Source organism: Coffea arabica, chromosome 11c, assembly GCF_036785885.1.
Source record: "Coffea arabica cultivar ET-39 chromosome 11c, Coffea Arabica ET-39 HiFi, whole genome shotgun sequence".
Taxonomy (NCBI): domain Eukaryota; kingdom Viridiplantae; phylum Streptophyta; class Magnoliopsida; order Gentianales; family Rubiaceae; genus Coffea; species Coffea arabica.
The window spans coordinates 30,802,679-30,817,174 of record NC_092330.1 but is presented as its reverse complement, the minus strand read 5'-3'; the positions used below and the strand labels follow the sequence as shown (position 1 = coordinate 30,817,174).

The 14,496-nt window shown below is 37.6% G+C and overlaps 3 protein-coding genes and 1 long non-coding RNA gene across 4 annotated transcripts; 2 read left to right on the top strand and 2 right to left on the bottom strand.

Moving 5' to 3' along the window:
- Positions 1–282: 282 nt before the first annotated feature.
- Positions 283–7,109, bottom strand: LOC113715456 (uncharacterized). Its single transcript, XM_027239657.2, has 3 exons — positions 4,620–7,109; positions 906–2,876; positions 283–823 (listed from the first exon to the last, which is right to left on the bottom strand). The coding sequence occupies exons 2-3, from the start codon at positions 2,620–2,622 to the stop codon at positions 423–425; spliced, it is 2,118 nt and encodes a 705-aa protein (XP_027095458.2). The 5' UTR covers positions 2,623–2,876; positions 4,620–7,109; the 3' UTR covers positions 283–422.
- Positions 7,110–8,490: 1,381 nt separating this feature from the next.
- Positions 8,491–9,982, bottom strand: LOC113716590 (uncharacterized). The gene is made up of 2 exons (XR_003454155.2): positions 9,576–9,982; positions 8,491–9,474 (listed from the first exon to the last, which is right to left on the bottom strand). It is a non-coding gene; the product is annotated as an uncharacterized lncRNA (long non-coding RNA).
- Positions 9,898–14,289, top strand: LOC140017040 (uncharacterized). The gene is made up of 6 exons (XM_072071400.1): positions 9,898–10,173; positions 12,211–13,163; positions 13,238–13,513; positions 13,593–13,637; positions 13,715–13,877; positions 13,986–14,289. The coding sequence occupies exons 2-6, from the start codon at positions 12,909–12,911 to the stop codon at positions 14,081–14,083; spliced, it is 837 nt and encodes a 278-aa protein (XP_071927501.1). The 5' UTR covers positions 9,898–10,173; positions 12,211–12,908; the 3' UTR covers positions 14,084–14,289.
- LOC140016541 (uncharacterized) lies at positions 11,374–12,414 on the top strand. Its single transcript, XM_072070082.1, has 3 exons — positions 11,374–11,620; positions 11,699–12,027; positions 12,211–12,414. The coding sequence occupies exons 1-3, from the start codon at positions 11,374–11,376 to the stop codon at positions 12,412–12,414; spliced, it is 780 nt and encodes a 259-aa protein (XP_071926183.1).
- Positions 14,290–14,496: the final 207 nt, after the last annotated feature.

Sequence of the window (14,496 nt, the reverse complement as noted above, 5' to 3'; positions counted from 1 at the left end):
ACAATAGCCAAATGGCTTCCATTGCCACACAACACTTGTGATGCAGCACGCTTTGTCCAGAAACGATGCACCCCATAATCCGCCTGTGAGATACCCCAATATGATTCTTGAAAAAGTTAAGTTAAAACAACACAGAAAAAGAAAATTGAAATTCTAGATCAAATACTTCCTAACTACTCAGAGATTTGCATCCGAGGTAGAATTCGACAGGACCTGTATAATTCTATTTAAGGAGTACAATTTTAAAAAATCCATATCATGTAAAAATTTCACACCTATGTCTTCAAGAGAAGATGCTAAATTGAACTAAAAATATAACTAGACACAACCGACAATAGTATATAGAATCGTACTGAGAAAAATTACATGGTCTGCAATTTGCTTAGCCTTCCCAAAAGTTAGAACAATATAGACTAATGCTTTTAATGGAAATTAGAAGGTCCTGGATCACCTTCCCCTCTACCACCTATTATGTTCCCACATTCCAATTCCTTCCATGTAAGTTCTTTCCCCTCTTCATTGTTTTGAGACACAACAGGTGGTGCTTTGTCAACCACCCAGTCGTCCATGGGGTCAATGGCAGCAGTTCCAAAGTCAGATGCTATACCTTGATTAAAATTTTGGAGTTGCAAGTTGCAGTGCACAAACACCATTGCAGCCAGCCTCTCTTGTTCTATCGGATTCCTCCCCTTGTTGAGTAACTTCTCAGCCAAGCTCCTCTTCAAATTGTATCTTGCAGCACCACTACATGTTTGGCTTAAAATGCGTACAGCAAAATGTTGGAGCTGAGGACATCCATGTCCATAATCTAACCACCAACTACCTGCAACAAAGTTTACAGATAAAAATAACTGAATTTGGTCCCAAATACAAATCACAATAGCTAAAGTAGCATGTGATATTACCTGGAGAAGACTGCAGATGAGCAAGTCCAAGACCAAAAGGACCCTTTGCTCCGCGATATTCTTCAATCTGTGAATTTATTACCCCTTGAAGCCTAGGATCTTCAGCCAAACGCACAATACAGCACAGAAGGCCATTCAAAACTTCTGAATCTGCATAGAAATCATTAGTATAAAAATACTTTGGATTCAAAAAGTATCCTGCAGCATGGAGAGGGCTGTGCAAAGATCCATCCCATATGTCATCAATTGCCTTCCAAAATGGCAAGTATATGGATTCTTTATCATCGAGCTCCTCCTTGATTGTTTCTTTGGCCTGATCCATTGTCTCATAGATAAAACCCACTTGTGGCTCACTGTTCTTGGCTATCAATTCTATGACACGCACAAGAGGTATGGTCGCCTTAACTGCCATTTCCACTCCAGTCCAAAAAGAGCTGTCAGCCAACAGTTCAGCCACTCTTTTCCCTTCCACTGAGGAAGCATATCTCGTGGTCTTCCAAGCAGTCGAAAGAAACATCTGCTGCAACTTCTCTTGTAAAAATAGCAAGTTCTCCAGAGTTAAGAAAGGCTCTGTTAACTTGAACTTGGATGGCCTAACCAGGTACTTGGCCGAAGTGTGATCTCTGAGAACTTTTAGAATAGTAGCATCTCTGTGCACAAATCTTGTGATTGATTTTGCTTTATCCAGTGTTGCTTTAACTGCATCAATTGCTCCCATTTTCTTCAACGTAAGTTCTAAACAATGCAATGCACAAACTGTCCAAAAAACTGTCTTATATTTTTCCATCACCTGCTGGCCAACAGTCTTCATCCAAGATGAAGTGGAGCAAGTGATGATCTGTACTACATTTTGTACGTCAACTTCCTTGAGAACATCATCAAGGAACCCCAACATGCAACCAATCTCCTGATCAAACCCGGAGATGTCTGCTGATCGAAGATAAACTGTGCCTTTTGGGCAGGCCACCAGAACATTCACAAGTCTGCGACCTGTCAAGTCTTCCCACCCATCCAATAGGATGCTGCAACCTGTGCTTGACCACGAGCTTTTAATCTCTCTCACATACAGCTCCATCTCTTCCACTGATTCCCGAAGAATCCACCCACTTAAATCCTCACAGCTAGGAATTGGGTAAGCTATATCTTCAGAACCAAAGTGGGCATTCAGCATCATCCGAAAGCTAGGACATGTAACAGCATCCAGGTCAATTCCTGCTTCGTAAAAGAATCTACCAACCTTCTTCTGGAATTCCCTATCAGAGAAAACTTGGGTACTCACAGCTGATTGAGAATCAAGCCTGGCCTTGGTAAGAGCAACTGACACTGTTCCATGGTTTCCTGAAGATGATCCAGTCTTCAGCCTTTTTTCGCTTCCCATGCCGGAAGCTCGAGTAAGCGCTGGATCGCAAGACTTAGCAGAATCTGTAAGAAGCAACATATCTCTTCTTGAAGGAATATTAGAGGAACAATACTCCCCCACTTCCTGACTAAGATTCCCTCTTTTCTTTTCAGCTATTTGATTGTAGAATGCTTCCCTAATATTAGGAGGAACTTGCAAACAAGAAGCTACATTAAGCCGGAATCCTGCTAGGTGGCATTTAAGGCGACTAAACCCGCTGATTTCTTTTCCACAATGATTGCACCTAACTCGGTTTTTCTTCTCTGTAAGAGCAGTGCCATGGTCTTGAACTCTAAAGCAAAAGTCATCTGAAGCCATTATCTTGGTTTTATGTAAACCCCTGACACACACAAATTCCCCAATTAGCAAAGATCTCAAGACAAAAGCGGCTTTCAACTTACTACTCCACTTGCCCCTAAAATGTTGGTTTTATGAAGTATATACTCCACTTGAAGTAGAATTCCAATTGACAGAACTTTCTTGGGAACAATGAATAGAAGTTGTAATAAACGATAAAGTCCTAGGCCTGAATCTCTTCCAATGTGCTGGTTGAGTTTGTTAGCATGGTTTACCTACATATACAGCCAAGACCAAGAGAGATTTAGTTAAAGTATATCATCATATAAATTAGAAAAATGGCAACTCAGAACATAAAGACATGCTCATCTTGTTCAAATAAAGTTGTTGGTGAGGTATAAAGCAAAGCAACAAACAGTTCAAGACGAAAATGAGAAAGACAAGGAGTCCTAGAGAAATTAAGCACATATAAAGAAATTAAAACATGAACAAAATGTTTACATTAATTTGAACCCTTAATTGATTACAAAGTTTAGTTACAAGTAACAAAATGCATTCTCAAATTTTTTAGTCTTAAAAGGTTCGCTAACCATTTCCTTTATGAGAACATGGAGAAAATGTGATGTGTAAGAAGTAATAAGGATCGCAGAAAGCAAACTTCTGAAAGAGCTTTGTTACATGAATGAACATTGATCAACTAGAACACTTAAAACAACAGACTCTGTTCTAGCCATTTATAGACTCATTTGGCAAGAAAAAGAAAGGCTTAATATGGCACATCAATAAGGGGACTCTACTCCAATTTTGCTCTACCAAGCTCTACGACTTTGTATTAAGTCAAAAGCAATCATATGTCCAATCATTACTCAGTGACAGAGTATTTGTCAGTCCTTTCTACCTCATTTTCTCAAATTACTTGAGGAAAAACAGAAATTATTGATGATCCTTCACAACAGAAACAAAACTTATCTCCAGAAAGAGAGAAAGTAGGGATACAGGAGCTATTGCCGAAAGCTGTAATTGCAACTCCTACTAATTTACTTATTTAAGTAACATTTTGTTAACTCATCTGGCAAAGATTATTTCCCTGTTCTTTTATAATAGAATTATTCTCACAGGTCTCTTTGTAGCAAGGCAGCTTCCAAGACACTACACAAGATTGGGTGAGTCAGTCTTTGTAACTTTTCCTTTTTTCCTGTATGGTGGCATTTACAATTTCTCTCAAAATGTTAATATGCTTAGAAAGAGAATGTCTTGGTATCCAAAACAGTTCAAGACCCAGAAAAACCTAGAAAAGAAACAGAAACTCTTTCCCAAAAAAATGACAATTACAGAACAGTGAGCTTAAGGAGCAGTACAACGGCACTAGATGGAGACAAATCTAATATCCAGGTTTGAAAAATTAAAAACCAGATTGAGCATTAATCTTCAACTGTTCTGGCTCTTCAACAACCAATAAAGGGGCATGTCTAACTTCAGTAATATCTTGATATGAAAGCATTGTGCTAGATTGACAATTTCGAGCTCCATTTGACCAGATTGGTATCTTATGCAATTCACCCCGTAACTTAAAAAGACAGTATTTCATTGCACAGAAGAGTCTCAAGTCACTAAAGCCTGCTAAGTCCTTCCCCAACTTCCCAAAGGAGGGTGAACAATGCCTCCCTCCATCTCTCTCTCTCTCTCACACACACACACATAGAATCAAAAATAAAAAATCATGCCAGAAAAAGAAATCAGCATATAAAATCAATAATATTCGCATCAAATGGAAACAAATCTCTCTCTCTCTCTCTCTCTCCTTCCCTCCCTCCCTCCCCTCCCTCCCGCAGATAAAATCAAAAATAAAAAATCACACCGGAAAAAGAAATCAACACATAAAATCAAGAAGACTCACATCAAATGGAAACAAATCTACACCAAAAGGAACAAGGAAATCTAAAGAAAACAAGGAAGACAGATAGAACAATCAAATCATTTAGAAGAAAAAAGAGAAGCAGCAAAAGGGTAGTTTTTACCTCATGAACTGACGCGAGAGACGAAAGAACCTCAAGAGAAGGAAGTACGTAAGCGATTCAAAGAGGGAGGACTCTCGGTTATACAGCCGTTTTCCGTCCAGGGCCACTCTAAAAGTCTTCCACCTCAACATGAAAAAACTTTAGAGTGCTCCTCTAGCAAGCACTAGTCAAATAGTTAAGGACAGTTACGAAATAATCATGACAAATCAAACACAGTGAATAAGATACATGTCAAACTATATCCCTGTAATCCAAACAACCAACGCAACAAGAAAAAACTTTAGCTTGCTCCTCTAGCAAGCACTATTCAAAAGGTTAAGGACGGTTACGAAATAATGATTACAATTGACAACAGTGAGTATGATACATGTCATACTATATCCTTGTAATCCAAACAAACAATGGACCCACCAGCAATACCATGTTTGGGTTCGACAAATTCAGCGAGGAAAGGAAATAACAATCCAATGGTAGGTTAAACAATTCTTTTGTAATAAATTCAGGCAAAGTTTATAAAGCAAGGGCTCTTATTACCAAATAGCAAATTCAATAGACAAAAAGATGGAGAGTAATGACTGGGTGAATATACAATTTTGTTGTCGCAATTAAAATTCCTCCAGATCTGTTAATGAATATGCTATGCCATCTGAGACTTCTTGACTTAGGCATTATAGCACTAAAAGATAAGCAGGTCTATATATTCACATGAACTGCACTAAACAAACCTGATACCACTTAGCAATAGAAATTATGTCCTTGCTAATTGGCAAGTCCAAGACATCCAATGGATGACTTTATAAACTGCAACAATTGCTGCATATCCAAAAGGCATAGACTTGAAAGAAAAAATAAAATAAAAGCTCATCAAGCATGAAAAAAGGACCAGTTACAGAGTGATCCAAAAGAGAGATCCACCAAATGAACTGCTATACTCCAAGAAGGTAAACAATCTGCACCATACTATATCATAGATTCCAAAATACCATAGCACATTTTCAGATTTGTGCAAGACAACCTTAGGAGCTAATCACAAAGTAGAATGAACCAGGGAACCCCCATACCACCAATGTTGCAACTCCAAAAAATCGGCTAACCCATATCTAATTTATCAGCAGTATGTACACCTACCTAGTCATATGCAGGCTGATCAAATCTCATGAACAAAGAGATAAGCATCTAAAGGAATCATTTGACCAACATTTTGGATACTGAGACACACAGAACAGAATTCACACAGAAGGACATTGTATATCAAGTGATCACAACTTATATAGGTCGTAACATTAGCAAAGGAGCACAAAATATCCAAGAGATACTAAGTCACAGAAACAAGCATGGTTGGTTACATCTGCAAAACCTTACAAGTACTCTGACTGATATTATCAACATTACAAACCTAATGCATGGTAAGAAGATAACTCTTATGCAAAGGAATATTTAAGGACTCCAACCATCAAAGTGTCAGAGCATCTTCAATTACATGATACAAGAATAAACCCTTAATCAAGGATTTCATGAATTATGATAAATATCTGGACCATATAGACCCAAATTGATACAAATTTCATTGTGTAAATACCCTAGAAACCCAAAACCAATGGCACAGTAAATCAAGAAAAACAAAAATGCTTGTCCAGTCTCCAAACAATTTTTAAGAAAAAGGTATTGCGCTGCCCTTTGGAGATTCAGGAATGTTTGTGGATAGAACAAGGCCTCTAGGATTAAAACGAGGAACGGCATTGACATAGTTGAGGAGTAGTTCATTTAAGCATTACAGGAAAACCTAAGAGCACACATGAGGTATCTGTTTTAACAAAAGGTAAGAGATCAAAAGAAGATTCATCAATGGAAATAGAACTTCTAATTGGCTGCAACATCCATATGAACGGAAGTCTGCTTCTTGGATACAAAACTGCTAGTGCAACTATGATAAGACACTACTCAACGGGCTTAAAAGCTACAAGCAAAAAGCAACATATACTTCATTCAGTTCAATCAATCTTCAATTATCCAGGCAGTACATTGTTAATTACTAATTTCCCTAGCAACATTTGCCTTCAAAAAACGCCCAGAAGCAACAAGGAAAGGATAGCTGCTTCAAAGAATATAAATGTGTTTACAGATTATCAGCTACAAACAGTTCCGACAAGATTTGAAACCAAGATAATGTTAAAAACCTACACAGCTTAGTCTAAAGCAACCATACATGGACTAAAAGAGTTTATGAAGGTGAAAATAAGTTAAAATTTTCAACTGTGTCTTAAATGCTACTACTCCAGTAGACATAATAAAATAGCATCTTGAACGCTAATAACTGCTAAACAATAAAACCCTAATAAACCTACCCATGTCCAAAATGGGGACAGTCGAACCAACTTGCTCACAAACAACGCGCAAGCAGTTTTGTCAGCAGCTCAACTTGACTTAGCATTGACAAAGCTCAAGTCATGCTTGAATCAAGTGTGAGGGGCATTTGAGTTGAGCTAGTTTTATTATTTTGATGCCAATCTAAAAGTTAATAATCCATACTACTTGAGCTCGATTGGGCTTGAACTCAGACTCCATCAACCTTGACTTGTATTCGAGATTAGTGAGGTTGACCTCGCGTAGGTTAAAAATCTTATTAATCAAACTTTAGCCCAACTTTAGGAGCTCGATGCAATCCAACTTTGGGATCAATTAACTTAGCTCAATTAAACCCCTATATGCAAATACTGGCCATGCTTGGGCATTAGCATTTAGCAACATGAAACATCATAAACATAGCCACATCTTATATATAAAAGGCAACCATATCTTATACATAAGCTAACCGAATACCAAAACGCCGGAAATAGCAGAAATATCATAAATGTAGCCACCTCTTCTATATAAAACACAACCATATCACATGCATAGATAAGGTAACCGTATATTGACACGCTCTAAAATAGAAGAGACAAAAAAAACCCATAGTAAGCATATCTTTACAAGTTTAACTCCTTAAAAGTGCACACTATTGACACCAGAGACTTCCAGTAACACTAGTCCGATGTTACCTCTGATTTGGATAAAGAAAAGAACTTATGATGTACTTTATACAGAAACAATGTTTGGTGTAACACTAGAGAACTTAACAGAAACAAAAACATAATTATTTCAATATCTTCAAATGTGCAAACTAAATACAAAGAAAAGCCAAGATAAATAAAATACAAAAAAAAAAAAAGTTGAAAATAGACTAAAAAAGAAGGAACATCAAGGCAGGGCATCATTTCACCTTCTCAATCTTCCTTTCTTCTTAAAAAACAAAAATGTAAAAGAAAATGATGTTAGCACTTTTTAGTTATGCAGATAAAACTAACTGGTAAATATGTGAGGTCAAGCAACTAACATATCAAGCAAAATAAAAATAGACCAGAAGCATAAATTTTCAGAAATACATTAATGGATTTAGCAATTCTAAGATAAAAGAACTTGATTGAAAACGCATTAATACATCTCTCTCTCTCTCTCTCTCTCTCTCTCTCTAAAATCATAAATCCAGAAACCCATAACAGAATTTTAGTCATTAAAACAAAAAGAACTTGACAGAAAGCACATGAATACATCTCTGTGTGCATGCGTGTTTATCTGATCTGCCTCAAGTAGGAAAATATTGCTTGAGAAGCTAAAAACTGAAGTCCATTGATCATCTGAGTTCACCTAGAATTAAAGACTGGAGAAATTCAATGAAATGCCAACAAGTTTAGAATTTTATAGAAGCAAAGAATCTCTTAAATTTTGATTGTTAACTTCAAACAACATTCTTTTTTTTTTTTGGCTGATAACTGAATGAAATGCTGGGTTCAACAGGGAGTTACAGAGACTAGTAGTGTAGAAAAGCATAAGAAAGCATCAAGTAATATCTATTTATTTATTACTAGCAGTAGAAACGGAGCAAAAGATTACATTTTTTGTTCTTCTACTTGGATGAAAAATCAAGAGGTAATATCTCTCCCCACACACTTCTTTGTCTCCTTGATGCCCCATCTCCCCACACCACTCCATGATCCCCATCACCTAACACCCAACCCACAAAAAGTCTTCCTACTTCTCTAATATGGTACCGTTATTAGATCACAGCAAACCCCATCCTACATTGATGGGTTCACAACATACTAGCAATATTGACCATAAACAATCAAAAGAACAGCTATAACAGTTGTATGTTGGCAAGCTTTCATATTAGGAGCCTCTGCTTCCATTTTTCTTTTGGTCAAAAGGCTGGTTTGAACCCATCTACACCGCAGCTACACGTGGTGTTGCTACACCAATTACATCAAATCCTAATAAGCTTTGCCCCTCCCCGGCGGGGAGGGGGGGGGTGTTGGGTTCTCCACCAGCTGTGCTCCCTGGCTGAGTTTGGCAAGGTTGTCCTTGCACATGTTGCACTCCTCCATGCATGATTGAGTCTGCAATCCCAGCCTTGACTTACCCAACTCCTGGCCAATCTGATTTGGTTGGCATGTGGACTATTAATAAGCACTTCGTCAATTAATCTCATTCCAGTTTGTGAGTCTGATTCTATGAAGATTTTCCTGAACCCCTTCGCCCAAGCCAGCTTCATTTCATGTATTATAGCCCAAATTTCTGCCACTGTGTTTGCTTGCTTTCCCCAGTTTCATGTAGAAACCACCATTCCAGCCTCTGCTTCTGTTTACCCAAAATGGATCCCAATATCAGCCCAGTACAAGTTTTTGGAGGACCATTTCTTCACACATAAACCAACGGTTTGCCAATTGAGCATTTTTTCAAACACCTTTCGGGCACGACTTAGAACACCATTAATCTACTGAGGCTAACTTCCGTTCCAGGACCCATTTTATACTCAGCTCTAGACACAAAACAAACACAAGATTTCAACAAAAACTCTGAATAAATTCACACAGCTTAAACAAACAAAGAAAAGTTAGAAAACAAGAAGGAAAAAATCACAGAGCATTTCCACAGAGTTTTCTGATAGCAGAGAGCTGGAGAGCGGCGGGAGAGCGATTTCAACGCGGATGATTGAAAATAGGGTTAATCGCACTTTATCCCCTTTAAGTATAGGCCGTTTCTCATTTTACCCCCCAATGTTTATTTTTCCTCAGTTTATCCCAACGACTAACGGTCAACTCTAATGGAGATAAACAAAATATTGAAAAGACAGTAATATCCTTATGAAAATAATGAACAACCAAAAATACTCATATCTCTGGATTTAAGAAATATAAGTTTCCAAAATTACCCTAGAATAATGGAGGGAAATTTCCCTCTATCTGGCATGAGACAAAAAAAAAATTAGGGAAAACAAAAGAAAACAGACAAAAGGTTCCCTTTTGTCATTGTCGGTCACCCTCTATTCCTTTTTGCCATCGTCAATCACCCAGTTTTTCCTTTGGCTGAATCCTTAGCAAAACCTCCATTAAAAAACTTGAAAATTCACCAGCATCTTGAATGGAAAAAAGGGACAATCAATGAACTTGTTAGCAGACGGCAGAATTGAATTTGAAGATTGTGAAAGTAGATTGTGAGAGCTTGGGCAGCCCTTAAGGTTTGATTTTGCAATTTTTTCTCGATTTTAGAAATTTCTAGTTTTTAACCAATTGTATTGCACAAAAACAACGGTATGGATTTTTTTAGTGGCTTTATGGCCTTTAATGTGGTAGACAATTATTTGTTTGAATCATCTGTTGGTGTGGTCCCTTGAAGATATGCTATGTCATTGTCGGGTTAGGATGAAAACGATGGGTTTTTAGCAATTTTTGTCTTTTTAATTATTAATTTGTTGGATTATTTGTTTATTTTGGTTGGTGTTAGATAGACAAACTGGGATTTTTTTGTGTGGGACAATAAAAGATGCATGCTCTGTATTACCTGTGCATGCACTAAAAAAGTTGCCTTTGTGTGATTGTAGAAAAATGAATTTTAAAACCTATGTTTTAGAGGTTCACTACGGAGGCCATTTTGCCCATGTCTCAAATTTACAGTATGTAGGGGGCAGAAGTTTCTAATTTTGATGATGTTGACCCTGATTTGATGTCAATTTTTGAGTTAAGAGATGCTTTTAAAGACGCTGGAATTCCACATGAAACATCAGTGTACTACAGAGTTAGGAATCTTGACCTTCAGGTTGGTCTTAAACTATTAAACAGTGACCAGATAGTTCTAGAAATATTTGTGACAAATCGAACTCAAAGTATCATACAACTTTATGTTGGTGAGATCCCTGAAGAAGATGTGCATGCTGATGAAATTATGGTAGAAGATAATATTGAGGTTGATGGTGAACAAAATCTAAATCCTAATGCTGAACAACCCCAAAATGATGAGGCCGAAAATGATACTTCAGATGCTTCACAGGAAGGTGATGGGGATGGTTGTAGGGAAGTTGAATATGACTCTGACTTTGATTTTTTCCTAGATGGGGATGATTTAAATGATGCATATGACCTTATAGATGATGTAGAGAGGGATGGTGGTGAAGTAGATTGTCACCTAAAACAACCTGATTATGCTAAGTATGTGGAATTGATTAGTGAAGAATATAATGCATACCTTAACTCTAAAGTGAAAGGAAAACTAGTCGATAATGAAGATGTTACGATGAAATACTTAAACTAGTTTATGATTCAAATGATGAAGCCATGGAGCATGAATTTCACGAGTTTAACATGGAAAGAGATCTAAAAAATCCTGAGTTGATGTGGGCAGAATTTCAACCAACATTTATGATTTTAGAGCTGCAGTTAGAATGTATTCAATTTTGAATGGGTTTGAAGTTACCTTCACTAAGAATGACAAAGATAAAGTTGTGGCTATATGTCCAAATAAATGTGGATGGAGAATATATGCTAGTGGCTATAATGAAAACAAAGTTACACTTCAAGTAAAGTCCATTAAAGGCCTACCTCATGAATGTCCATGGTCTTTCAAGAACAAGAGTGCAAATTCTAGGTGGCTGTCTAAGATGTTTAAGGAGGAGATTGCTGACCATTCGGGTATGAAAGTAAAAGGGTTCAAGAAGCGCATAAAAAGGAAGTATAATCTGAACTGTACAAACTCTTAAATGTATAAAGCAAAAGAGAAAGCAGAGGAAGCAGTGAAAGGGTCATGTGCAAAGCAGTATGCAAAATTAAGAGACTATTGTGCTACACTTCTTCAAAGAAATCCAGGTTTAGTGGCATTTATTGTAACTAAAAAATCCCAACTTTGTAAAAGCCCAATCTTCAAGAGAATGTTTGTGATATTTACTGCACAAAAAGAAGGTTTTGTAAATGCATGTAGGCTTGTAATAGGGCTGGATGCATGTCCCCTTAAGGGGATCATGAGAGGGCAGCTTATGTCTGCAATTGGTAGGGATGCTAATAACCAGATGTTCCTAATTGCTATGGCTCTTGTTGAGTTTGTGTGCAAAGATAGTTGGGGGTGGTTTTGGACAGCCTTATTGATGCCATTGGGACTCCACTTGAAAGGGGTTGGGTATTTCTATTGAATAGACAAAAGGTCGGCACCACTACAATTTGCTTTACTTTCCTTTATTCCTCACTCACTCGTGTCACTAATTCTGTGATTTATGTTTTTATGTCAGGGATTAATTGATTGCATTGAGAATAAATATCCTGGAGTGGAGCATCGATTCTATGTTAGACACATGTATGCTAACTTCAAGCTAAAATTCAAGGATAAACACCTAAGAGATTTAATGTGGGTAGCAGCCAGGGCTTATTTACCTAGTTACTATGAAAGCAAAATGAGAGAGTTGCAAACAGTAGCACCAGAAGCACATGCATAGCTCAGTTCCATACCAGCTAGCCTATGGGCCAGACACACCTTTTTTCCAAGGACAAAATATGACCTTTTAAGTAATAATATATGTGAGAGCTTCAATCAATACATTAAGGATGCTAGGGAGGAGCCTATTTTGACTATGTTTGAAGCCATTCGAAGGCAGATAATGTGCAGGTTTCAAGAAAAAAGAGACTGGATTCAGAAGGTGAAGTCTCACATTTGTCCAAGGATTTGTCGGAAAATTGAAGAGAAGAAAAAGCAATTAGCTCAGTTTGATGCACTTGTGTCTACAAGAGAGGTGTATGAGGTGACTGGTATAGTAGGAACTTTTACTGTTAATGCAGTTCAAAGGTCATGCACATGTAATGAGTGGGATATGACAGGAATTTCATGTGTCCATGCATGTGCTGGACTTGTGCAAGACAACAAAAGTCCATATGCATATGTTGATAATTGCTACTCAGTGGAAACATTTAATAGGCATATGCTGGAGTTATTATGCCTATGCCAGACCAAACAAATTGGGTGAACACATGCAATGATTCATTACTCCCACCTCGTGGGAAGATAGCCCCAAGCAGGCCTAAGAAAGTTAGAAGAAAGGCTCCATTGGAGGACTTACATGTAGGAAAACTGTCTAAAGTAGGGCTGCCAATTCACTGTAGTCATTGTGGTCAGTATGACCACAATACCAGAAGTTGCAAGGTCACTGGTTGTTCATTTGTGAGGCAAAGAAAACCAATGAATACACAGGTAACTTCAATCAATATATGCTGCTTGGGTTTTTTCTATCTATATCTGACTGTCATTTTTTTATGTGTTGCAAGGTACAAGGACCTACTAAACGAGGGAGGGAAGCTGGTAGGGGCCACTCTAGAAATAATGTTGAGCCTGTTTTGATTCCTAGTGTTGGGAGAAAAGCTGATGTAACTAATTCTACTACTGCAAGAGGCCCAACTAGAGCTAAAATGAGAGGTAGAGGTACAGGCAGAGGTAAGGGTAGGGGTTCAAACCAAAACAATGGCCCACTATGTGGCATTGGACTTTGGAATGACCAAAGGGTATCAACAAGTAAAACATATATCCCATTTGACTCTAACATGGTGAGTTCCTTTTTTATTTGTATGTAACTAATTGAATTTGTTACACTTGCACTGATTAAAAACTGCCTTTATTATGCAGATTCCAAGTACTTTAAAGACTGGCCAGTCCCCACCAACCCAACTGGTAAGCATACATTTTAAAATTCTGCATGCATAGCCATTTTATACGTGCTCACTTATTTATTTCTATTGATGATATAGTGGACAAGAACACCTACATCTGGTGCCAATTTAAGTACAACTAGTGCTGTTGCTACCACCAACTTGCTAAGTACAAGTTCAAAATCAACAACTACAATAACAACTAAAAGACCAAGAACCAATTTGGGTGATGCTAAAACTGGAAGTTCTAAAAGCAATTCAGGTGCTGCTAAAACTGGAATGATGAGTTCAAGTCTTTTGACTATGTTTACATGCTACCACCCCTACTAGTAGTTTGATGCACTAAGATACCCCTTATCCATGACTATAGGTTCAAACCAAGAGTATTTGGAGAAGCTGTGTTCTCTAGCCAAGGATCTTCAACTGCAACTGGACGTTCAACAGTTGTGCACACACCTGAATGTGTAGTGCAGTGACATTATGTTGCTGTTTTTGTCATTACTAGTACTTGATTGCTTGTTTTGCAACAATGTTAGAAATGGGCCTATGTTTTTTTTTCTTTTGCCATTATTTGGACATGTTCTACTATCATGTTTTGGTTAGATTCTACTAAAATGACCTTTGTTTGGGTGGCCATGCAGACATATGCTAAGATGTAATCTGATGTGCAAAATGCTTTTAACTTAATATAATTTTCGTTCATATATATTTGCTTACAACTATGGTAGATAAAACAAATTTTTCATGCCTTTTGGTTCAGAAATAGAGTACATATACATAATGCTAGCAACCAGAAATGTAATGGCTAGTGTTTTTCTCCATGATGAAGATCGAGCAGCTTTGACCATCATGTATTGTTGCTGTAGCTGTTGGTTTCCAAC